The sequence below is a fragment of the Passer domesticus genome, chromosome 8 (assembly GCF_036417665.1).
Source record: "Passer domesticus isolate bPasDom1 chromosome 8, bPasDom1.hap1, whole genome shotgun sequence".
Lineage (NCBI taxonomy): Eukaryota > Metazoa > Chordata > Aves > Passeriformes > Passeridae > Passer > Passer domesticus.
This window is the reverse complement of record NC_087481.1, coordinates 6,706,224-6,731,794: the sequence shown is the minus strand read 5'-3', so window position 1 is coordinate 6,731,794 and position 25,571 is coordinate 6,706,224. Positions and strand designations below refer to the sequence as shown.

General features: G+C 54.7%; 2 protein-coding genes across 2 annotated transcripts in view; both read left to right on the top strand.

Annotated features, from left to right (window-relative positions):
* The window catches only part of LOC135305558 (zinc finger protein 883-like), a 176,520-nt gene that overhangs the window by 42,205 nt on the left and 108,744 nt on the right, over positions 1-25,571 (top strand). The gene's annotated exons all lie outside the window — the stretch shown is intronic.
* On the top strand, positions 20,463-21,428 carry LOC135305973 (olfactory receptor 14J1-like). The gene has a single exon (XM_064429550.1). The coding sequence runs from the start codon at positions 20,463-20,465 to the stop codon at positions 21,426-21,428; it is 966 nt and encodes a 321-aa protein (XP_064285620.1).

Genomic DNA, 25,571 nt, shown 5'->3' with positions numbered 1-25,571 from the left:
CGCGGCTCTTGTGCTGGCCTGGGCACATGGCATGGCAGCAGGGGCTGCAGAGCTCTCAGCACCTGAGCCAGAGGGGAGCAGGGCAGGCAAGGAGCCTCCTTTGGCCTTGGCCCAGCACCTTCCCCTATGGCTGGGCTGAGTCCTGTGTGAGCTGAAGCTGCTGCTGTGCCCTTGGCAGGGGCTGAGGGCATGGGGCCAGTGGCCAGAGCAGCCTGGCCTGAGCAGAGCTGTGGGGCCAGAGCCGGCTGGGCTGGGCTGGGGAGAGGCCCTTGGTGCTGCCCAGAGCTCAGGGCAGCTGGCAGAGCTTGCAGGGAGCTGGGCTGGGCTCAGAGAGCCTGCCCCAGAAACCATCCGTGTGCATCTCAGCCTAGCTGAGCGTGCAGGGGCAGGACTCAGGCCAGGCCTTGTGGGGCAGGGCCAGCGCCTGTGCAAGGCATTGAAAACAGGCAAGTGCCCCAGAGAGGAGGCTGCTCTGTGCCCTTGGGGGCATGGACAGAGCAGGGAGGGGGCCCAGGACATTTGTCACCTCCAGCCTCTGTGCCCAGCCCTTGGCAGCCCTGGCTGCTGAGCCCAGCTTTGGCCTGGGCTGAGTTTGGCTGTGGCCCAGCTCCATCCTCCTGCGGGGCTCAGGGCCTGTTCCCGGCCATGGCCAGCCCTGGCCGGCCTCTCTGCTGGCCCAGAGGCCAGCAGAGCCCGGGGCAGGACTGTCTGTGCAGGCCCACAGGTGCCAGGGGCTCTGCAGGAGCTGACAGAGGCTGCCCAGCAGGGAGGCCATGGGGCACAGAGCCCCAAAGCTGCTGTGGGCACCACGGCACAGGGGCCGTTGCCAGCTGCAATGCTCCTGGCCTGGGCTGGGCCTGCACAGGGGCTGGGCCACCATGGCTGGGCCAGCACAGGGCCACCAAGGGGCCACGCAGCCGCTGCCAGGGCTGACAGCAAGGCCAGGCACACACAAGCAATTGCTGAGCATGGCCTGCGCTGGCCAGGGCTGACTGTGCCACAGGCAGAGCTCAGCTGCCCTTGGGGGCTGCAGGAACACTCAGGAGCCCAAAGAGCCTCCATGGCTGTGCTGCAGACCAAGGCTGGAGCAGGGAAATGCAGGGCTGCTGCGGCATAGGGAAGGCATTGAATTCCAGCACACACCTCAGCTCTCTGATGATCCCAGCAGCATGCTGGGCTCTGTTTCAGACTGCAGCAGAGCAGATGTTTATGGGACAGGAGCCCTGCAGGGCTGTCAGGGACCTGCAGCTTGCAAGGTGCTCTGCTGTTCCTCAGGTGCTCTTGGAGAGATCCAATCCCAGCTGGGCACCTCAGGGCACAAGCGGCACTGCCTGTTCATGGGCACACAGCTGATGTCTGCCTGGAAAGGGGCACAGGTTTTAATATTTGTACATTTCATAATATACAAGGAAATCTTTATTATCTGGGTCATTTGAGTACTTTTAAGAAATGGCCAAGTTTTCCCTCCAGGAAAAGAAATTTCCTAATTCTACTGGATTCTTCTGCTTATGGCAAGAGGAGAAATACGGATCTTCCCCTCTATCTTTGCCATGAACATCATTCACTCTAATATTTCATGACTCCCTCCTTTACGTGTTTCCAGCTCTCCTTTTGAAATGGCCATGTCTAAGGACATCTCTTCATTTAGAGCAGCTGGATCCTTGTCCTTCGCATTGCTCCCAGAAGTCTTCCTCCAGATGCTCTCTGCTGATTCCAATGTATCGTCCTTGATTGGCTTCATGATTTGAGCATCAGGGAATTGCCCAATCTTTCGGAAGTTTAAATACCTCCTTAGTCAGCATCTTAGTTGTAGTTTTATCTTTTCTATCACCTCTTTTTATGTCTTTGTCTAAAATCCTTCCTGTATGGCAATCCCTTGTGGATGGTGCACATGTCAGATGTTGCTGGGATGTCACAAGAAACTGAATGAAGGCTTTTGATGTTTATTAAATTTTATCATGTTCACATTTTTTGTTTTCCATGAAGAGAAACCTTCCTGTGCCTCTAGTCTCACCAGTTCCTGGTCCCTCCAAGGACACAAACCTGATGAGTTGTGGTTCCCACTCCAGGGGCTGCACTTGGATCTCCCTCCATAGCCAGAGTAGAGCTCCCTTGTCCCAGAAAGTGCCTGGCAATGCAGGGATGAAGGAAACAGGACAGGCTGTGGGGAACAGGGGCAGGGCAGGGCCAGGGAGAAGAATGACTTTTGCATTTGATGAAGCTGTGCCTTCCCTTGGCTTTGTTGGCTGACAATCAATGAACATCCCTCTGTGTCTCGGGCAGCTCCTTCTCCAAGGAAAGCAGGTGGGAGTTGGAGCCAAGGAGCTGAAAGCTGCATGTGCAGCCTGGGCTGGAGGGAGCTGAGATTTGCACGAGGCTGCTCTGATTGCCAGGGTTTGGATGGTGGAAATGGTGGGGTGGGGATAGAGACAGAGTCTGATTGATTGTCAGCCATGAAAGGTCTTGATTTTCATATCTATTAAAAATGCATGGGGGAGCACTTGGATTCAGTGCCAATTGGAGATTGCATATATCAGTTTATTAAGAGGAAAAAATCTAAACAGGACCTAAAAAAATCTTTTCTCACTTTCTTTTTAAATAGAATATATTCAGTTTGAATAGGCTTCTGAAATCAGTCTAATTAGCCACAAACAATTTGAAAGCTGAAATAAAATTATTCCCAGAACCTTGGCTTGTTAAGGTGCTCTGAATGTCAATGAGCCGTGGGGCACTGAATTCCTGCACTGAAGAGCTGAAGGCTGAACAAGCCTCTGGAGCAGTGAAATCCAGCAGCAGCCTCCAAGTTGCTGAGGATGTCAGCAGCCCCCACTGAGGCCATCCCTGCCCAGAGACTGTGGGGGAATGGGCAGACAAGGAGAGCGTCCCTGGGGCTGGGCCAGCAGAACTCAGAGGCACCAGTGGCTCCAGCTGGGCAATGGAGTGTGGAATGTGGCTGGGAAAGCCCTGCCTGGGCTGTGCCAAGCAGGACAGACAAACCCTGACCCCCATCCACTATAAAATTCTCTCATGGAGACATTTAAAAGGAATTGCAATTGTTTGTGTCCTCTGAGTTGGATGTACTAGAGAAATACCATCAAGAGATTCTTAGGAGCTCAAAGCAGCCTTTACTGGCAACTCTAGAAGATCAGAGAAACTTCGGCAAAAGATTTAATATGACATTCAATCAACAAAAAACATTTCTGAAAGCATTAACTTGGCCATTCCACTTGACAAACTCTAAGCCTGATCAATTTTAAGTTAATCAAAATTTGCCAGAGGAGGGAAATAGAAGTAGACATAGAAAGAGAGAAAAATAAGATTTAAGAACCACACACACAGCTACCAACTCCTGGATTCCGGCAGTGTTCAGACAGAAATTCCAAGAGGATGTAGGGTCAAGATGTGTCCTTGCCTCATGGTCAGCCTTCAATACCCCTTGGTCTTCCTGGGCCCTTCTCCCAGGGGGGACTTGGGCTCATTTGGTCACTCAGGAGCTGGGCTGGGGGCTCCAGAGGTGGCTGTGGAGCATTGCCTGTGCTGTGCCAGAGACTGGCAGCCACTGCTGGGCTGGGATAGAGGCTCTGGAAGGATTGGGGTTGCAGGGCAGGGCAGTACTGGGGTTCCAGGGCAGGGCAAGTTTGGATCTGCCCCTTCCTCCCCCACACATAAAATGTTTGATGCCAACAATCTCCTCCAGTCTGTCACAATAGGGAATGTTGTCGGTGGAACCCAAATTTGGCCATGGGCACCTGGCCGAGGACAATTCTTTTCACTAGGATGGAAAGCACGGAGCTCCAGTGTTTCAGAAGCAGATTAGAAGAGACCTTCAACATGCCAAGGTCAGCTGGAGAAGTCAGGTCATCTCTAGGATGCCAAACCAGCCAGACCTGTTCCATGTTCTCTTGGATTTATGGTGCCCCATAGTGTCACAATGGCACCTTGGTTCCATGGGGCCCAGCAGTATCCTAATGGTGCTTTGATTCCATGGGGTCCAGCAGTGTCACAATGGACCCTTTTTTCAATGGGGACTCACAATGTCACAATGGCCCCCAGGTTTCAAAAGGCCTTGCAGGGTCACAATGGTCCCATGTAGCCTTGCAGTGCCCCCATGGTTTCCATGCTTCCACAGGCCTTACAATGTCAAGTCACTCCTCTGTTCCATCAGCCCTGCAATGTCAGAATGGACCTTTGGACCCTGGGGGTTTGCAGTGTCACAATGGTCTCCTTTAGCTCCACAATATCAAAACCGACCATTGATTCCAGGAAGCCCCACAATGTCACAATGGCCCTTTGGTTCCATGAGCCCTGCATTGTCACAAAGGCCTCTTGGTTTCACAAGGCCCCACAGTATCACAATGGTCCTCTTGGTTCTGTGAGGACCCCCAGGGTCACAATGGTCTCACTGGTTCCATGAGGCCTCACAACGTCACAATGATTTGCTTATTCCATGGGGCCTCATAGTGTCACAATGATCTCCATGATCCCATGACTCCTCTTAGTGTCACAATGGCCCCGTGGTTCCATGACAACCAAAAGTATCATAATGGTCTCCACATTTCCATGAGTCCCCATGGTGTCAAAATGGACCCTTGGTTTGATGGGGCCTCACAGTATCACAATGACCCCTACATTCCATGGAGCCACACAGCGTCAGTACGGTCCCCTTGGTGCCATGAGGACCAGCAATGTCACAGTGCTCTCTATGATTGAGTGAAACCCCAAAATGTCAGGGTGGATCCTTGGTTTCACAAGGACCCAAAGTATCACAATGGTCCCTTGGTCTCACAGGGCCCCACAGTGTCACAATGGTCCCTTGGTTCCATGGGCCCTGTGCTACTGCATTCCCCCCTCCCCTTCTCAGGCCGCCCTGCCAGCTCAGAAATGCTCCTTGGGCCTCGGCCTTGGCCAACAGCCCCTGGGCTCAGCTCCTCTGCAGCTCAGCACAAACACTGTCTGCTCCAGGCACTGGTGCTGCCCAACCAGCTCCTGGTTGCTGTAGGAGCAGCCCTGGGAACTGGTTTTGTTCCCTCGGAGGCACAACATCCCTGTTCTCACAGTGCCAAAGAAAGCTGTTGATGCCAAGTGTGGCCAGGATGAACCATTGCTGTGACTGCAGCCCCTCTCTTGGGGCCCTACAAACAGCGCTGCAAAAGGAGCCCCTTGGAGCTCTCCTGGGCCAGCGACTCCCTCTGAGTGGGGCCTCTCCCAGCCGGGAACTCTCCCGTTTGCTGCACTCGGGGATCCTGAACAACGAGGGAGCCTGGGCTGATCCCCCCACTCCTCCAGGCTCAACCCTTCACCCGCTGGGGAGATGCCAAAGCATCCACAGGGAGCATTTCCTGCCCTCAGGGGAATTTCTCACAGGTGCCTTGCACTGACTCTTTGTGTCTGTATGCACACAGGAGTGCCTGTGCTGGGGAAATGTGGAAGAAATGCTGCTCTCTGAGGAGTTGGAGTGCCTTGGATAGCTAAGTCAGTCAGGCCTGTAAGTGAGGTTAAGTCACAAGGTCTAAACTAAATGCTGCTAAGTGTTGTTCTTTTGCTAAATTGTTAAGTTTAATAGAACTTATATGCTAAATTAAATATTGTTAAGAGTTTTTCCTCTTTTCAATTGATAAGTCAGAGGTTTTATGTTAAGTTAAATACTGTTAAGTGCTGTTCTTTTGCTAAATTGTGAAGTTGAAGATATCAGTTAAGGTTAAGGTACAATTTAAATCCTGTTAAGTTTGAGCTCTGTTAAGCTTTTAGGCCGTATTCCTTTTATCCTTGCCCTCACTGTCCTTGTGTCACACACACACAGGGACAGTTCTCAGTTCATTTCTGGTTTGATTGCGCGGATTGTGCTTGGTTTTGTTGTTGCTTTCTATCTTGTGCCTGAAGTGTCCAGTCAGGAGCAGAATGACTCTTACCAAGGAACATTGTGGTGCTTTCACTTAATATCAAATCCTGTTTTTGCTGATCCCTTGATGGGGATTTATTCAGTGCTCTCAAACTCTCATTCATAATAGGGTGAAGGAGCCCTGGTCCAGGCTCTGGCCCTGGGGGACACAGGGATGCTGCCAGGGGGTCCCTGTGCCCCTGTTCCACCCCCAGGGCCCCGGCCCCCCGTCCCCGTGTCAGGCTCTGGGGTCGATCTCGTGGAACATCCTCTGGGGGAGGCTGCGGTGCCGGGGGTGGGGGGACCAGGGGGGACAGGGGACCCCGCTGTGCACGAGCAGGGTTGGACTGCTCTGGGGGAACTGTGAGGGGGGCTGGGTCAGAGTGACGTCCCCAGTGACCTCACACAGCCCCTGTGATGTCACACAGCCCTTTTGAGATGTCACACAGCCATCTCTGTGATGTTACAGAGCCAACTCTGGGATGTTACCCTGGAATGTCATGCAGATGCACTGTGATATCACAGAAGACTCTGTGATGTCAGAAAGTCAGCCTGTGATGTCACAGTCTTTTCTGTGAGGACACAGCCTGCTCTATGATGTTACACAGCCACCTGGTGATGTCACAACCCACTCTCTGATGTCACAAAGCCACCTTCCATGATGGCAGGATCTGCTCTTTGGCCACACACCTTACTCTATGATGTCACAGACAGCTCTGTGATGTCACAGCCTCCTCTGTGATGTCATAAAACCCTCTCTGTGATGTCATACTGCCACTCTGTAACGTCATAGCACACACTTTGACCTCACAGCCTGCTCTATGATGTCATACAGCCATGCCATGATTTCACAGCCTGCTCTGTGATGTCACACAGTCTCCTCGATGATGCTGTAGCTGCTCAATGACCTCACACAACAAACTCTGTGATGTCATAGCCCAACCTGTGACCTCATCCAGCCCACTCTGTGCTGTCACACAGCCCCTTGCTGACATCACAGCTGCTCTGTGCCTCTAGGACACAGCCACAGAGGTGCTGCTGTGACATAGCCCCCTCTGGGACATCCCCCAGCCCCTGCCAGTGCTGAGCCCCTGTCAGCTCTGGCTGTGCCCTGCTGGTGTCCCTGAGCTGCCCTGGCAGTGCCCCAGCCCTGCTGGGCTGTGCACTTGAGCTGCTCCTGGCCAGAGCTGTCTCTCTGCAGCGCTGCCCTTGCCAGGAGCTGCCTCTGGGCCAGAAGCCCGGCCCAGCTCAGCAGCACAGACACAGCACAAGGACTTTAATGACCCTCTGGGGCTTTGTGCTCTTTGCATCAGACTCAGTCCCTCAGAGTATGCTCAGAGAACTTCTCAGGGACTCAAAAAGAGAGTGAAACACAGACGTTTCTCATACTTCAAACTGATCCTTCAGAGCGACAGGATTGAGAAAGTGTCCCCAGGTTGCAGCCAGAGAAGAACACTGGAGGCAGTGATGACAGGTGGGGAGAAGTGAGGAAAAGATGTCTCTCATGCTGAGCAAACCTGTGCCTCTGTCCCTGCAGGCTGTCGTCATCCCCCCGCTGCCCCACCTGGCTGGCCTCTTCCTTTGCTGACAGCTCTGCTTCCTGCCTGCCTCTGCCTGCCACAAAGCCTTGGGCTGCTCCAGGATCTTTCTGGGGGTTGTGTTGCACCACAGCCCTGCCCTGGGAGGGAAATTCCTTTCTCCCACTGTCCAGTCTGGGCCTCCCCAGCTGCCCTTAGCGCAATTATTTCTTCTTCAGGCTCATTCCCACTATGAAGGAAAGCTCCAGCCTCTCTGAAACCACCCTTCACTCCCTCCTGAACTACTCCTGTTCTGTCCTCAGTCTCCACATCTCTGAGCCCGGAGCCTGCAGCCTCCTCCCAGTGGTTATGTGATGAGGCCTCCAAACCCCATCTTGGGAGATTTTTGGGTCCTCTCCAAGGTCTGTGAAAATAAAAGAATAGTGGTCAAAATTATTTTCTCCCAAATCTTGCAGTGACAGAGCAAGGCTCAATATCTCTCAACTGAATGAGGGTCGATTTACATTTGTTAGAAGTAGGAAATGTTTTACAATTATGAGAATGGCACAAAACTGCAACTGTTTTTCCACAGAACTGAATTCCCCATCTCAGGAATTATCCAAGAGCAGGAGCTTTGTGCAACCTGACCCTCTCATCCCCAAGGACAGAATTCCTGTTGTGTGGGTTCTCTGCTGTGCTGGGTGCCCTCACAATGCTTCTGGCCAGAATGTCTGCTGAGGGCAGCCAGGCTGCTGCAGGGGCAGTGACCTCACAGCAATCACCATGGCAGCCCTGTGCCCTGGGCCTGGCTCTCCCCTTTCCTCTGCCCCTGCCTTGTCTCTGCTGGCATGAAGAGTTTTGCCATTCATATCTTGTGCCCAAGGTGCTGGGGCCAATGGCTTCCCAGGCAGGCTCCTGGAGCAGAAGTGGCTTTTCAGAGCCCAGGCAGAAATGAGCCCTGAGGCAGCAGCTCTGCAGTGCTGGCCACCAGGCCGGGCTGCCAAGGGAGGCTTCTGGCCATGCCCTGCAAGCAGCTGCTGCTGCCAAGGTGCCTTTGGTGCCTCAGGCTCTGCCTGGCACAGCTCCCAGCACGGCACTCTGCCCTTGTGCCCGAGCCCTTCCCTGTGCTGGGGCTGGCCTGGGCCTTTTCCTGCAGCGGGACCTGCCCTGCTCCTGGCACAGGAAAGGCAGTTCCTGCTGGAGCAGGAGGCTCTGCCTGCAATGGGCTCCAACAACTCCAGCAAGGCCCTGTTGACATCAAAATTGCTTCCTAGATCACTATATGCTAATAATTGTTATAGCTCCTATACTGTGGAGTAAATAACTCTTTTTTAAAATTTAATCTGTGGTGTAAACAAACCATTCTGTCTAATCATGATCAGAATCAATCAGAGCTGTATTTATATCAATTTATGTAGTATTCCATCGATAATCCTGTGGGACAAATCGCATTAAGGTTCAATTCTACCTGTCCAATCTTTTACACCTTTGACAAAGTCTGGGGCTGGGATTGGATCCAGCCACTCCCACTCTCCTGTAATAAAATAAATTTTGGAAGTCTAGGGGTTTGAGGATCCATGGTGGCTGTTGGGTGTCATTTCTCCATCTCATGACTCAGCAGGAGTTTCTCCAATAAAGAAATAAAGCTTTTCCCTGAAGCTCCCACTTTGCCCATGACAGGAACCCCTGGGATTTTCTGGGATATCCTGGCTCTTTGGCAGCCTGGGGACTCCTGGAATGTCACTGTGGAGTCCCCACGAGTGCCTGTGACAGATTGCTGCCTTTGCAGCCCAAGGTGCCCTGGGATGTCACCATGGAATGGCTGTGACTGCCTCTGACCACAGGGCTCTTTACCATCCCCAGAAACCCCTGGGAGGCCTCCATGGAGCCCCTGTCTCTGCCTGTGACATTCCAGCTCTTGAACAGCCTGGAGACTCTTGGAAAGTCCCCATGGAACCCCTCTGAGGGCCTGTGACAAATCTGATCCTTAGCAGGCAACCATCACCAGGACCCTGTTGGAATGGGTCATGGGATCCCAGATCCACAGAATTGGCTGATCTGGGAGAGACCCATCAGGATCCTGGAGTCCAACTGCTGGCCCTGCACAGGACACCCCAACAATGCCAGCCTGGGCCTGGCAGCGCTGTCCAAACGCTGCTGGAGCTCAGAGAGCCCTGGAGCTGGGAGCCTTCCCTGGGGAGCCTGGGCAGTGCCCCAGCAGCCTCTGGGCAAAAACCTTTTCCTGAGATCCAACCTCAGCCTGCCCCAACTCAGCTGCAGCCGTTCCCTCCAGTGCTGTCCCTGGGCACCAGAGGGAAGAGGTTCCCACAGCCCCAGCCAGGGATCCGCTCCCAAGGCTGTTGCCATGGCCAGCAGGGCTGGGACCAGCTGGGATGCTCGGTTTCCACAGGCTGGGGTTTAGGAATGGGATTCCCCAATTTTCTGCTTCTGCTCGCTGCCCTCCCACCTCCCATGGAAATCACAAAAGGACAAGATCCCCGGCTGGGATAAGAACAGTTTATTTGGAACAGCAACGAGATAAAGAACAAACAGGAACAGAAACAATATTGACAATAGAAGGGTTATAAAAAAGGGAAAACTACAACAGAGCTGACTCTATCTTCCCGGCCATAATTTCCTCCTGCATGGAAAGGACACCCTTCTCCTCAGGGGGAGATAGAGAGAGAGAGAGAGAGTCCCTTTCCTGCCCCTGGCAATGACCTGAGGTCGAAGTGAATGTAATGACAGATCCCTGGCCAGACCCTCATGTTCTTCAGGCTCACATCATGTCATTGGCAGGGGCAGGAAAACGAACAGGTGTCTTCCCAGCATGGATCACAGTGAACATGTATCACCAGGGCCCTTCCAAACGTGGTTCTCCCATGGGGGATGAAGTTGGAGCAGTGCACAAAGCTCTTCCTGCAGTTGCAGCATTTACATGTCTTCCCTTACTGGTGACTGTGTTGGTGTCTGCTCAAATGAGAGCTCTGGGTGAAGCTCTTCCCACCCTGGGGACACTCGTAGGGCCTCTCCCGGGTATGGATACGCTGGTGGGTGACGAGCTGGGAGTTGCGGTTGAAGCCCTTCCCGCAGTCAGGGCAGCGGAAGGGCCTCTCATCTGTGTGAATCCGCTGGTGCTGGAGGAGGTTGGAGCTGGTGTGAAACTTCTTCCCACAGTCAGGACACTCATAGGGCCTCTCCCCAGTGTGGATGCGTTGATGCCTGACAAGCTCTGAGCTGCAGCTGAAGCCCTTCCCACACTCCCCACACTCACAGACCCATTTCCCAGTGTGGATCATCTGGTGGCGGATCAGGGTGCTGCTCTGCCTGAAGCTCTTCCCACACTCCAAGCACTTGTAGGGCTTCTCCCCATCAGGAAGCTGCTCATGGACCACCAGCTCTGAGCTCTGGCTGAAGCTCTGTCCACCTTCCTGGCACAGGGTGGGTCTTTCCTCCTCAGACCACCCTGGGCTGGGTTTGAAGCCCCTCCTCCTGCGGGATCTCAGGGAATTTTCCTCCTTGTTAGATTCCTGTGCCATGGAGCTGCTCAAATCTGCCTCTTCCATGAGGTTCTGCCATGGGGATTTCTCATCCCTGGTCTCTATTCTCAGCTTGTTGTCTGAGGAAGACAGGGCAAGGAGAGGATGGGATTTCCCTCCGTGCCAGAGGGGAAGGGAAGAAAATCCCCCCAGTGCATCCCTGGCAGGACGGTGTTGGCAGTGGGGCTGTCCTGCAGCCTTGGGCTGTGCTGGGCAGGGAGATGGAGCAGGAGAGAGGGGGAAAAGGGTCCTGACTTCCTCCTCACCTGCCTGAGTGTCTCGAGGCATCTTCCACTTCCTCGCAGCCATCTCCTCCATCTGGCATTGGGTTTGGGATGTGAAATTCTGTTTTGGGAGGAAAACAAGAGATTAGTGCATTAAGTTTTGTACTGGTTTGAGGTCAAACCAGGGGGAGATTTTAAGCCAGAATTACAATTTAACAAGAAAATTAAGATCAAGGCAATGATACAGAAACAAGGCCTTAAACTGACAGAGTCAGGATATCACCTGACCCCCTGTTGGTCAGGGTGCTGGTAGGAGTCCCATTAAATGGTGGCTGCAGTCCTGTTGCAGTGATGATCATAATTCTGTCAAAGCAGATCTGTAGAAGGGTCTGGTCTTCCTCTGAAGGTCCAGTGGTGGTGATGGAGCTCTTGTCCTCTGGGAATCTGTAACCAAGGTGCACCTGGTGCTGTAAGCCTCAGCTTATATCCAGGTAGGAATGGTTGGCTCCTCCCCCTGGGTGGAGCATCCCACAATGGGATGATGTCATTTTACCAGTCCTGCAGGGACACTCAATGGCCCATTCACAGAAGAGAGCCCCTGGAGGGATTATCAGGGCTGAGTCATGGAAGAGATAAAGAACACTGCCCAGCATGTTTACTACATTTTCTAAAGGTGGTGATGGAAAACATGCATTTGGTTACATCTTGCTCTGCAACCTGAAACAGTGGGGTAATCCCTGCTAGGGGGGTGAACACCACCCCCCTTACCCAAACTGGCTCAGGTGTAAAGCCCTCTCCCCGAGAAGGCCTCACACACAGGAGACAATGTCAGACTTGCCCCAACCCAGGGGAGGTCTATGTCCCTGTCACTCTCCTGCCCTCCCCCCTTTTTTATCTTGTATTCCATCTCTCTCTACCTCACATTTACTGTTCAATAAAATCCGCTTTGCATTTGGTCTCGTTAGCACCTTAATTGGGGCAGAGGCATCTCTCTAACAATTTTCTTAACCAGATTGTGTATAATATTTTGACACAGTGCATTTAGGCAGTGTTGTCTGACCCCAAGTGCCTTTGTCAGCAGCATGGTTCCCTCCTCTGTGGGAGGAGGGCTCTTTCTTTCCAGAGGAACTCTTGGAAACTTGGATGCAAATTCCTCTGAGCGACTTGTGGGAGAACTGATGAGGAAAATGGATGTTGTGGGTGGCCAGTGTAAAGAAAATATTTTGTTGTCTTTCCATGAAATGTTTGTTAAATCACTGGAGGAAAGTGAGCAAATGTTACCATTGAGGCTGACAAGGTTCATTCAGGTTGAGGAACACAAGGCTACTAAACGTCCCAGAAGAAGCCCAGCTCAAGTAGCTAAATTCCCAAATAACTCCAGAATTCTGAGGCTTGGGGACTTTGCCAAATGTGAGAATCATTATTTTCTGTGTTCCTGTCACCTTTGTCACAGCCACACAGATTTTTTCCTTCCTTTCAATAATCTGTATTGGGTCAAATTTTCACTTTTTCTTTTTCATTTTTTTTCTTTTTTTTTTTTTTAATCAGAATCTTCCAGCAGCTGAGCTGGAGCTGTGCAGGAAGCGATGAAATTTGGAATTGACACAGAATTGCTTCTGTTGTTGGTTTATTAATGTTTGGGATTTATTTGTATTTTCCTCACATGTGACTTGTGAGAAAATCAAATCTTCATCCAAGTGATTTATGCAGATTGAAGTTTGATTTCTGCCAAGTTTATTTTGTCCAGTGCTCAGGGGATGCTGGAAGGGTCTCTGTGCCTCTCACCCTGGGGGATGCTTGGGAAGGGCTTGGGAGGGTTGTCCCTCTCACCCCAGGCCGTTCTTGAGGGGGTGTCCCTGTCCCCCAGGGGGTGTCCCTGTCCCCCAGGGGGTGTCCCTGTCCTAGTCACCCCAGCCCATTCCCCAGGGCGTCTCCATCATTCTCACCCTAGGGAATGCCTGGGGGCTCTCCGTCCCTCTCAGCCCCATGCCAATGGGGTGCTCAGGGCATTCTCTGTACCCTCGCCCTGGGGGATGCTCAGGGGTCTCCATCCCGCTGGCCTCAGGGAATGCTTGTGCAGGGCTGGGGACCAGGGGCTCTGCGTCCCTCTCACCACTGAGGGTGCTCAGGGTTGCGGGGACTCTCCGACCTTCTCATCCCTGGGGAGGCCGTGGGGGTCTCTATCCCTCTCAGCCCTGGTGTGACCCCTGGTCTTCCCTCTGGTGCCCAGGGACAGGACTGGAGGGAATGGCTGCAGCTGAGTCGGGGCAGGCTGAGGTTGGATCTCAGGAAAAGGTTTTTGCCCAGAGGCTGCTGGGGCACTGCCCAGGCTCCCCAGGGAAGGCTCCCAGCTCCAGGGCTCTCTGAGCTCCAGCAGCATTTGGACAGCACTGCCAGGCCCAGGCTGGCATTGTTGGGGTGTCCTGTGCAGGGCCAGCAGTTGGACTCCAGGATCCTGATGGGTCCCTCCCAGCTCAGCCAGTTCTGTGGATCTGGGATCCCATGACCCATTCCAACAGGGTCCTGGTGATGGTTGCCTGCTAAGGATCAGATTTGTCACAGGCCCTCAGAGGGGTTCCATGGGGACTTTCCAAGTCTCCAGGCTGTTCAAGAGCTGGAATGTCATAGGCAGAGACAGGGGCTCCATGGACACCTCCCAGGGGTTTCTGGGGATGGTAAGGAGCCCTGTGCTCAGAGGCAGTCACAGCCATTCCATGGTGAAATCCCAGGAGTCCCCAGGCTGCCAAAGAGCTGGGATGTCCCATTCACAGAGGTTCCTGGCAGAGTGGGAGCTTCAGGCAAAGTTTATTACAGAGGCTCCTGTTGGGTCTCGAGGTGCAGAAAGGAGCTCCAATAGGCCCCACAGTTTCCCAAATACCCCCAAGGACCTCCAGGATTTGTTAATCCCTGGTGTGAGAGGAGCCTTAGAACAGCTGGTTCCAACCCCAGCCCTAGACTTTTCAAGAATTTTTATGTAAAGAATTATAAAGGTGGAATTAGACCTTTATAGAATTTGTCACACAGAATTAAGGCTGGCAAGCTGGAGGTATTTATATTTATATATATATATATATATATATTCTATAATGGTAATGATTAGAAACAATTATCTTCAAAATAATCAGAAATATTTATTCTAAGGTATAAGAGCTGTAACATATTGTATAGAGCACTAGGCAGTGATTTCAAAGCAATTTTATTAAAGCAAAACTAGTAATTAAGCAGAACAATGATGGTGGGACTGAGTCCTTTGGCTCAGCCTGGAGCTGTGACACTGAGCAGTGTCTCCACTGCGGGGAGGAATCTCCACACTCCACAAGAAGGGAAATGTCAGGAGATGCTGCTGCTAAAATTTGGGACGAGGCTTTTCTAGTCTGAAGTGCTGCCCTGTCAGTCAGATGTGCACAGGCTGGTCCATCTTGGCAGCTCTGTGGAAGCTCTCAGTGCTGTCCCTTGGTTGTTCCTTTCTCTGGGCATTTTTCCAGCTCTGCCACAGCTCCACCTCCCTCTGAGAATGTGGAACTTTGAGATGGAGGAGTCAGGCTGGTTTCAGCTTTATTCACCCCAAAAGCAGCATGACACCCCCTCCTTCATTTCCCACTGGGGGCTTTGCAAATAGGGCCTGGCTGGAGTTGTTGGAGCCCATTGCAGGCAGAGCCTCCTGCTCCAGCAGGAACTGCCTTTCCTGTGCCAGGAGCAGGGCAGGTCCCGCTGCAGGAAAAGGCCCAGGCCAGCCCCAGCACAGGGAAGGGCTCGGGCACAAGGGCAGAGTGCCGTGCTGGGAGCTGTGCCAGGCAGAGCCTGAGGCACCAAAGGCACCTTGGCAGCAGCAGCTGCTTGCAGGCCATGGCCAGAAGCCTCCCTTGGCAGCCCGGCCTGGTGGCCAGAACTGCAGAGCTGCTGCCTCAGGGCTCATTTCTGCCTGGGCTCTGAAAAGCCACTTCTGCTCCAGGAGCCTGCCTGGGAAGCCATTGGCCCCAGCACCTTGGGCACAAGATATGAATGGCAAAACTCTTCATGCCAGCAGAGACAAGGCAGGGGCAGAGGAAAGGGGAGAGCCAGGCCCAGGGCACAGGGCTGCCATGGTGATGGCTGTGAGGTCACTGCCCCTGCAGCAGCCTGGCTGCCCTCAGCAGACATTCTGGCCAGAAGCGTTGTGAGGGCACCCAGCACAGCAGAGAACCCACACAACAGGAATTCTGTCCTTGGGGATAAGTGGGTTTCACTAGTTCAGGTTATAAAAGCTCCTGTTCTTGGACAATTCCTGTGTTTCCTGTGATGGGGAATCCACTTTTCTGGGAAAACAGTTGCAGTTTTGTGCCACTGTCATAATTGTAAAATATTTCTCCTTCTAACAAATGTAAATCCACCCTCATTCAGTTGAGAGTTATTGACTCTTGTTCTATTACTGCAAGATGTGGAACAAAATAATGTTGACCACTATTTTTCCATTTTCACAGACCTTGGAAAGTAACCAAAAACCTCCCAAGATGGGGTTTGGACGCCTCATCACATAACCAGCAGGTAGAAGGTGGTAGCTCTCAGCTCAGTGGTGTGGAGACTGAGGACAGAACAGGAGCAGCCTGAGAGGGATTGAAGGGTGGTTTCAGAGAGGCTGGAGTTTTTCTTCATTGTGTAAAACACCCAGAGAAAGAAATAATGGCACCAAGGGTGTGGAGTTCCCCCGCCCCAGGAAGCAGGCATTCTACCCAGACAGACAGCATCGGGTGAGGAGCGTGATTTAAAGAGGATTCTGCCCCTCCACCCTGTGGGGCACGACCCTGCAAGCCCAGGAAAAGACACTCTACCCCATCTGGTCAAATTTGGAGTGGCCACAGAATATTTTTCCTTTTCTGTAAAACTCATTGGTCCAAATTCTACTGCAAAGTCCCCACCATCGATTTTTCCATTGGTTGTCCTCCTCTATCCACTCCTTTCCAGTGCCCTACTCCTTCTGCTATTAGACCCCGACCCTAAACTCCACCCCTACCCTGTCATATAAAACCAATGACAAGCCACCACCCCCTCTCCCGATTTGTTTCTTGTTTTGGTCCCTGGCACAAAAAAGGATCCTGGGCTTTGCTAAACCAAGACCAATCCTGTTGCCTTCCTTTCCCTGTTGGTCATCGATGCCTGCCTGAGGTCTGAGACTCCGGGGTCTGGGGGAGTCATTTTGCTGCTTACTGCAGTGGAACACAACACAAGGGCAGCTGGGGGGGCCAAGACTGGACACTAGGATAAGGAATTTCCCTCCCAGGGCAGGGCTGTGGTGCAGAAGGAGCCTGGAGCAGCCCAAGGCTTTGTGTGGGCAGGCAGAGGCAGGCAGGAGGCAGAGCTGTCAGCAAAGGAAGGGGCCAGCCAGGTGGGGCAGCCGGGGGATGACGACAGCCTGCAGGGACAGAGGCGCAGGACAGGGACACCGTAGGACAGCCTGGGCTGCACAGGGCACAGGGATGGGCAGCAGCTGCAAGGCCCTGACAGAGCCACCTTGGGCAGCACTTTGGCCACGGCAGACACAAAGAGCACCAAAGCCCCACAGGGTCATTAAAGTCCTGCTGCTCTGTCTGTGCTGCTGAGCTGGGTCGGGCTCCAGGCCCAGATGCAGCTCCTGGCAAGGGCAGCGCTGCAGAGAGACAGCTCTGGCCAGGAGCAGCTCCTGTGCACAGCCCAGCAGGGCTGGGGCACTGCCAGGGCAGCTCAGGGACACCAGCAGGGCACAGCCAGAGCTGACAGGGGCTCAGCACTGGCAGGGGCTGGGGGATGTCCCAGAGGGGGCTGTGTCACAGCAGCACCTCTGTGGCTGTGTCCTAGAGGAACAGAGCCGCTGTGATGTCAGCAAGGGGCTGTGTGACAGCACAGAGTGGGCTGTGTGAGGTCACAGGTTGGGTTATGACATCACAGAGTTTGTTGTGTGAGGTCACTGAGCAGCAACAGCATCATAGAGGAGACTGTGTGACAGCACAGAGCAGGCTGTGACATCATGGCATGGCTGTGTGACATCATAGAGCAGGCTGTGAGGTCAAAGTGTGTGCTGTGGCATTAGAGAGTGGCAGCATGACATAACACAGAGGGTTTTGTGACATCACTGAGGGGGTTGTGACATCACAGAGCTGTCTGTGACATCATGGAGTAGGGTATGAGGCCATAGAGCAGATCCGGACGTAACAGCTGGTGGGTCTGTGACATCAGCGAGTGGGTTGTGACATCACTAGGTGGCTGTGTAACATCATAGAGAAGACTGTGACATCACAGAACAGACTGTGACATCCCAAAGCAACTTTCTGACATCACAGTCTTCTGTGGCATCACAATGCAGCTGCATGACATTCCAGGGTGACATCCCAGAATTGGCTCTGTGACAAAACAAGGGTGCTGTATGACATCCCAGGGTGACATCCCAGAATTGGCTCTGTGACAAAACAAGGGTGCTGTATGACATCCCAGAGTGGGCTGTGACATCACAGGTGGCTATGTTACATCATAGGGTGCTCTGTGACATCACAGGATGCTGTATGAGATCACAGGTGGCTGTGTGACATCCAAGGGGCTGTGTGACATCACAGGGTAGCTGCTTGTCCCTGCTCAGCAGCCTGGCAGGGGCCGCCCCATGGTGCTGCCCTTGGCATTGCACATCCCCACATGCCAGTGCCCATCCCGGGAAGAGCCCTGAGCAAGGAGGGAGGGACAGGATCTGCCTGGCCAGGGGCTGGGGCTCAGGCCTTGGCCCTTTGCATTCCTGAAACACATCCAGGTTTATTCAGCACCAGAGACACCTTTGCCTTGTTTGTCCCTAGCTGTCATCACTGCCTCCAGTGTTCTGCTCTGACTGGAACCTGGGGACACTTTCTCAGTCATGTCCCTCAGTGGGACCCATTAAAACTTCAAGAAACTTTGGAGTTTCAATTTAACTTTGAGTTCTGGAGAAGTCTTTGGAAGGCTCTCTCAGGGACTGAGTCTGATGTAAACAACACCCAAGTCCCAAGAGGGTCATTAAAGTCTTTGTTCTGTGTCTGTGCTGCTGAGCTTTAAAGGAACAGCTCTTCCCAGGACCAGCTCCTCTCCCAGCCCAGCAGGGCTGAGGGCTCTGCCTGCAGGCACTGAGGGGACAGGAGCCAGGGAGAGACAGGCTGAGGAAGTCATTGAGCTGAAACTTCACTGGGGGAAAGATCTTCACAGCCCTCCACATGGTGAGTCAGTGGATGCAGGGCAATGTCCCCTGTGCTCCTGGAGGGATCTCCTGAAGCCAGCACACCCCACAGCCTGGGGGATGTGCCAGGAGGACTCTCCCAATTTCTCTGTGGCAGGGGAGCAGGAGGAGGAGGAGGATGTGCTGCAGAGCAGGGCTGCCCTGGGCACCATCAGAGGGACAGGACAGGACAGCTCCTGCTGCCAGGGACGGCTGCAGGGGCTGAAGCTGGTGCTGCAGCCAGGACTGCCCAGGGCTGTCCTGCAGAGCAGGTCCTGCAGCCCGCAGGGCTCTTGGCCAGCCCAGGGGATGTGCCACCTGCCAGGGGCAGCTCTCAGCCTGCCTGGCAGCTCCCCATGGATGCTGCAGGAGAGGTGTGGGGGCAAGGAGTGACTCCTGCCAGGGCAGGTCCTGCTGCAGTGGAGAGGGTGCTGTGTGGGCCAGGGCTACTCAGAGCTCCAGCTCACGCCCAGCTCATTCCTGAGGGGACTTTTCATGAGCTCATTCAGGGCAGGGGTTTCCTGCTTGGGTCTCTGCTTTCCTGAATCTGTGCTCCCACTTTTCCCTGGCTCAGCTTGGTGTCAAGGGAAACTCAGCTGTACAGGGCAGAGCAGAGGCTGAGGCTCTTAAACCATCACCCTGAGTTTTCCTGGGAACCTCAGCAAGTGCCCCCCCCCACCCTCCCCAGCCTCCAGGCCCATCCAGCATCACCTTTCCATGGTGCCCAGGCTGGGGGAGCTGTTCTTTAATCCCTGCAGCCCCGGGCAGCTGCAGGGCAGAGCTGGCCCAGGGGCTGGGCTGGGCTCTGGCAGCTCTGGCAGGGAAGGAGCCCGGGGCCACAGAAGCAGCTCCGGCTGGGACAGCTCCAGCAGCAGAGCCCTGGGCAGGGAGGGAGGGAGGCAGTGCTGAGGGAAGCCCTGCTGCAGGGCAGATGTGGCACTGCCAGCCCTGCCCTGCAGGGCAGACACTGCCCTGAGCAGCACAGCTCTTGTGTCCCCTCCCAGCCAGCACAGCCCTCAGCCCGGGGGCTCGGGGCCCTCAGTCCCTGCTGGGCTGGCAGAGCAGCAGCAGAGATGAAGGGCATCTCTCCTGCCATGTGCCCATTCCCTGCTGACAGGGCCTGAGGGCCACTGCCCTGCCCTGGTGCTGCCTGGCAGGGGCTGGGCAGGGCTGGACAGGGAAAGGCTTTTCCTCAGGCCCAGCTCTCTCTCTCCTTGCCTTGCCCAGGTGCTCCTGGCATTGCTGAGGGTCTCTCTGTGATGGCAGTTCCAGCTGCAGGGTCAGGCCCAGCCCTTGGGCTCCTCCTGTGCAGGCTGAGCACAGCACTGGGGTGTCCCAGCTCCCTGTGCCCGGGGAGCTCTGGGCAGGGCAGGCTGGCAATGAGCCAACTCTCCTCAGGCAGTGCCATGGACAGGACCCTTGGTGTGTCCTCGGGATGCCATCCAAGCTGTGAGCTGCCTCCAGGGGACACTGAGGGACAGGAGTGTCCTTGGCCAGAGTGGGGCTGAGACTCTGAGAAGGGCTGAGCCAGTTTGCTCTGCTGTGGGTCCCTCTGCTCCCAGCTGTGTCAGGCTGATTTTCAGGGGAGCACAGGGACTGCCCTGGATCTCAGAAAGGGCAGCTGGGGACAGATGGGAGTGACAGAGCAGCTCCCCTCACCCTTCACTGAGTCACAGCCACTGCTCTTGCATTGCTCAGTTCTCTCTGATCTCTCTGGGCACAGCAGGAAACCCTCTCAAACTGCCTTTGGCTGTCACCATTCCTTAGCCCTTGGACAGGAGATGCTGCCGAGATCCTCTGCCTCAGGACCAGTTTGGGCTGATGAAGTCCAAGCCCAGGACTGGCTCCTGTCCCCATTCCCATGACCCCACTGCTGCAGAATAGAGCTGACTCCTCGGTGTCCATGGGCAGATACCCTGCTTGTCAAAGCAACGGGGCCAGATCCCAGCAGAGCTCCAGGCACAGGGCTGAAGGAAGGGCTCTGAGGAAAGGAAAATTGGATGGCACAGAGCAGCAGGGGCAGAGCTGGGAGAAAGGGTTTGGACACTGTTTAGCAAAGTCAGCCCTGACTCGTCACTGTGTCCTCCTTGAACAGGAATGCATGGCCAGCCCCAGCAAATGTCCAACAGCAGCTCCATCAGCCACTTCCTCCTGCTGGCATTGGCAGACACGCGGCAGCTGCAGCTCCTGCACTTCTGCCTCTTGCTGGGCATCTCCCTGGCTGCCCTCCTGGGCAACGGCCTCATCATCAGCGCTGTAGCCTGCGGCCACCACCTGCACACACCCATGTTCTTCTTCCTGCTCAACCTGGCCCTCAGCGACCTGGGCTCCATCTGCACCACTGTCCCCAAAGCCATGCACAATTCCCTCTGGGACACCAGGGACATCTCCTACAAAGGATGTGCTGCTCAGGTGTTTTTCTTTGCCTTTTTCATGTCAGCAGAATTTGCACTTCTCACAGTGATGTGCTATGACCGCAATGTGTCCATCTGCAAACCCCTGCACTACGGGACCCTCCTGGGCAGCAGAGCTTGTGCCCACATGGCAGCAGCTGCCTGGGCCAGTGCCTTTCTCAATGCTCTGCTGCACACAGCCAACACATTTTCCCTGCCCCTGTGCCATGGCAATGCCCTGGGCCAGTTCTTCTGTGAAATCCCACACATCCTCAAGTTCTCCTGCTCACACTCCAAACTCAGGGAATTTGGGATTACTGTCCTAAGTGCTGTTCTATATCTCGGTTGTTTTGTGTTCATTGTTTTCTCCTATGTGCAGATCTTCAGGGCTGTGCTGAGGATCCCCTCTGAGCAGGGACGGCACAAAGCCTTTTCCACCTGCCTCCCTCACCTGGCCGTGGCCACCATGTTCCTCAGCACTGGCACATTTGCCTACCTAAAGCCCCCCTCCCTCTCCTCCCCCTCCCTGGATCTCTCAGTATCAGTTCTGTACTCAGTGGTGCCTCCTGCCCTGAACCCCCTCATCTACAGCCTGAGGAACCAGGAGCTCAAGGATTCCCTGAGAAAACTGGTAACTGTATCTTCAAAAGCAATAAATTCCCTTTTCTGCTGCATAGCCTTCAGAATGTAACTCTTACAATCTCAGTCTTTTCCCCGCTATTTGTCTATTTTTTATTATGGGGACGATTTGTATTGTTGTAATGTTTCTTACAAAACACTGTAGTATTACTTTTAGCATTTCTATGTTAATATCTACCTTTCTTTTGAAACAGAAAGACTTGCAAGAGGCTTGTTCCTTTGGCATTTAAATAAAAACAAGTGCCTGCCCGGACCTGTGTGTCCAAGGCATTTCCTCAGCCCTTCTCTGGCTCTGCAGGGGCAGTGCCTGTGAGCAGAGGTGGAGGGAAGGGGCTCCCAGCACAGCAGCACAGCCCGGGACAATGGCCCTGCCTCTTTCCACATCTGCTTCTCCCAGCTCCACACTCCTCTTCCCAGCCCTGCTGTGGGTGCAAGGCTGGAGTGCTCTGGCAGCTTGGTCACTGTCCTGCTGCGTGTCCGTGCTGTGCCCTCAGGCAGGGACAGGCCATGGGCACTGCTGGGACACAGCTGGGCTCCAGCACAGCAGCTCCACCAGCAAAGGGCACCTCCTGAGCGCAGGGCAGGGAGGCTTTGCTCTCCTCCAGAGTCACTCTCAGGACTCTCAAGAGGCTCCTTGTGTTCCTTGTTCTCCCAGGGCTCAGTGGGATGAGATCAGGGTCTCACTGGGGCCTTCAGGGGACTCAGGTCTGGGTCAGGTTTTGCTTGTTGATGGCCAGTGCCCATCAGATGCTGAATGGTCTGTGCTGAACCTTCCTGGGGCTCTGCAGCTTGTGCCAGGGCTGATGACAGGGCAAGGTTTGTCTGGAGGGCCTTGGGAGCTGCCAGGAGAACACAGGGGACCTGCAGGGACAGTGTGTGCCAGGGAGCAGCAGGGAGTGGAGCTCACTGGGCACAGGCCTGGCCAGGCTGGGCTCACCCCGAGATCAAGGACCGAATGTCTGCTGTGAGCCAGGAGAGCTCTGCAGCCCAGGGACACAGCAGGCCCAGGGAAAGGAGTCTGGGCACTGCCTGCTCTGAGCCTCAGGGAACTCCCCCAGGAGGATCCAGGGCAGCCCCAAGCCCCTCTGGCAGCCCTGGCACAAGGCAGGCACCTCTGAGCCCCCTCCATGCCCCACAGAGCCTGTGTGGGAGGGGGTGAGTGCAGGGAGCACCATCAGCTGCCTCTGTGTGCCAGGCTGAGCAGCAGAGCCCAGCAGAGGCAGCCCAGGGCCCCGGGCAGCACAGCCCCCGTGCTCTGCAGAGCAGCAGCCCCAGCTCGGGGCTCTGGGCAGCAGGGCAGGGGCTGCAGCAATGGCTGCTGGGGCCAGCACAGACGTGTTCCCCTGGGAAAGGCTCTGGGGGCAGCTGGCATGGGCCAGGAGCAGAGCAGGGGCCCGTGGATGTGCAGAGGAGCCCTGGCAAGAGGCTGGCCTGTCCCTGGGCCAGCAGGAGCTGCCTGAGGAGCCCCGGGGCCAACTCTGCTGCTGGGCTGGGCAGCAGGGCTGGCCCTGGGGCTGCAGGAGCTGCCCGAGCTGAGCATCTGCTGAGCATTCCAGACCCAGAGTGGCTGTCCCTGACCTCCAGTGCCTGCAGCTCCTGCTGCAGGGCCAGACAGGGCTGGGCTGGGGAAGGGAGAGGAAAACAGTGGGCCCTGCAGTGTCAGAATGATCTCCATGGTTCCATGAGGCCCAAAGTGTCACTCTGGTCCCCTTGGTCACAGGAGGCCTGCAGTGTCACAAGGCACCTTTGGTTCTGTGGGCCCGCAGTATCTGTTTTGCTGGTGGGCAGGGTCAGAACCAAAGACACAGACACCAAGTTCAGGAATTGTGTGATTTATTGTAATGCAAACTGCAAAGAATCACAAAAGGAGCAGCTCAGCAATGCACCCAATCATCAGCACCAGTGATTAAGAAAGATCCAGCACCAGTTCCCCTCAGGCTTTACCATCACCCAGATCCACACAGCAGCTGGGGGAAGCTGTCCCAGCCAAGAGTCCTTCAGCTGCTGGTGCTAAGCTGCTCATGCTGAACGAGACAACTCGAAGAGATGAATACAGTCTATGCAATTCCTTCTGGGACACAGAGAGGAGAGGGTGTGGAAACAGGAGCATTGTTTGCTGTGGCCTCCTCTCTGCCCTTCACGCCTTTTAGTGCTTTGAACCAGCCAAGAGCTTTCTCCAAGAGTGCAGTGAAGCAGCTGTTCCTGTCCCAGGTCTGGCTCTCTCCAGTCTCCGACCTTGCCTGGTTTTCTCCCTCTTGCTGTGCCCTCTATTCCCCCAGGGCTCAGTGGCTGCTGCCCAGGACTGTGGGACTGGCACAGATCCAGTGGTCGAGATCCTCCTTTCTGTGGCCTTGGAGCTGCCTGGACACAGCAGCCTCTTCCATCTGGAAGCTCTCCATGGACAGGGAGTCCCCAGCTCCGTTCCTTGCACAACCTCTAGGAGCCCAGGGCTGCCATCTCAAGTCCCTGCTGGCACTGAGGGCTCCCAGGTGCCTCAGGCTGCTGTGACACCGCTGCACACAGGAGGGAAGAGTGGCAGGGGCTGTGCTGAAAGTCAGCTCCATGCACTGCTGCTGCTGCTGTGGGGCCATTTGTCCAGCCCTGCCCCAGAGTCAGGGATCATATCCAGGCCCTGCTGCTGCTCCCTCGGGATCAGCCCCAGTTTGGGTGTTGCTGTCAGGGCCAGCAGGAGCGGTGGCTGGAGCAGCAGGTGCTGACAGTGCCCCAAGCACCATGGCTGGAGGGGTCCCTGGGCTGGGGCTGGGAGCGAGCTGCCCCTTGTTCTCCCTCTGCCCCAAGCAAAGCTGGGCCGGGCCCTGCCAAGGCTCAGTGCCGGCTCCTCTGGAATGGGAAAGCCATTCAGCCTTGTCCCTGTCCAGAGGGGCAGTGCTGGCCTGGCAGCACAGGTTGTTTTCCCCTCAGGCTGCAGGAGATGAGAACACAACACTTGCCAGCACTGAGTGTGAGGCACAGCTCCGGCTGCTCCCCATGAACCTCAGCTCTGGGAGCACTGTCTGCCCCAAGCTCCAGGGGCTGCAGTGGGAGCCTGGCTGGGCTCTGCCCTGGGGCCATCCTGCAGGGACAGCTGGAAACAGGGAGCATTCAGCTGCCACAAACAACCAAGCCAGGGCTGCAGGGCAGCTGCTCCAGCCCGGACTGCACTGCTGTGTGCTGTGCTCTGGGACTGGGGCTCCCCACACAGGGGACTGGACTGGAGTGCCAGAGGAGACAGAGAAGCTTCAGCTTCAGCCTCACTGAGGTGGGTGCATCGGCTGGGAAGAGTGGGGAGGCTCAAGGGGATTCACAGAGCTCATCCTGCTGCAAGGATGAAGGGAGTGGGAACTCAGTAGTGAGGAGAGCTGAGGGCTGGAGAGTGGCTCTGAATGACACTAAAATGCCACTGGACCTCTGAAACATTGCTGCTCCTCAGCCAGTGACAGCATGAGTCCCTAAACCTGGGGCTCAGCCCTCCTTGTGGTCAGGGGCAACAAGGAAGGCCAGCAAGTGATGGAGACAGCAATGGGCTGGGAATTCACTGGGGGAAAAAAGGGAGCAGTTGAGAAGTAAAAGGCAGGTGGGGGAGAGAACTGTTCAGAGAAGGGCTGAGCTACTGCTTGAGCAAGCAAAACAATGTCATTTGGAGTCATCCCAGATTGATTTGATTTCAGAAGGTATTGAACAATTTTAATTTTTGGGAGGTGTCATGTTTTCCCTTGGAGGTGTCCACGCTGCAAACTTGAGCTGTGTTGCCAAAATGCTCAAGCAAGTCTGTGCTGCAGGAACTTCACAGTGTTGAGCCCAGATGCAGAGCCCTGACTCCTGCACGTCGGCAGAGGAATCCCCTCAATCGCTGCTGTGCATTGTCCTTGCTGCGGGGCAAACACTGTCGGGGCACATTCCTGTGGTGTAGGATTCCTACCTGACCCAAGCAAGCACTTACATCTGCAGTGTTGCTTTCCAGTAAAAACAGGGGAAGGAAAACTGTTGTGTGTCTCATGGTATTTTAGAGTGTCTCAAGCATGCCAAGTCACCGATCTTAGAGGTGAGGTGCATTTGGAATGAATGGGATAGAGAAGTAGTGCAACATGGGAAAGGACAACATAGAAATAAAGAGAGGAAAACATCTTGGAATGTTTCTCGGACTTTCATTTCACTTCTGGAAAGCTGTTTCAGTTTTCCAGTCTTTTCTCCAGTC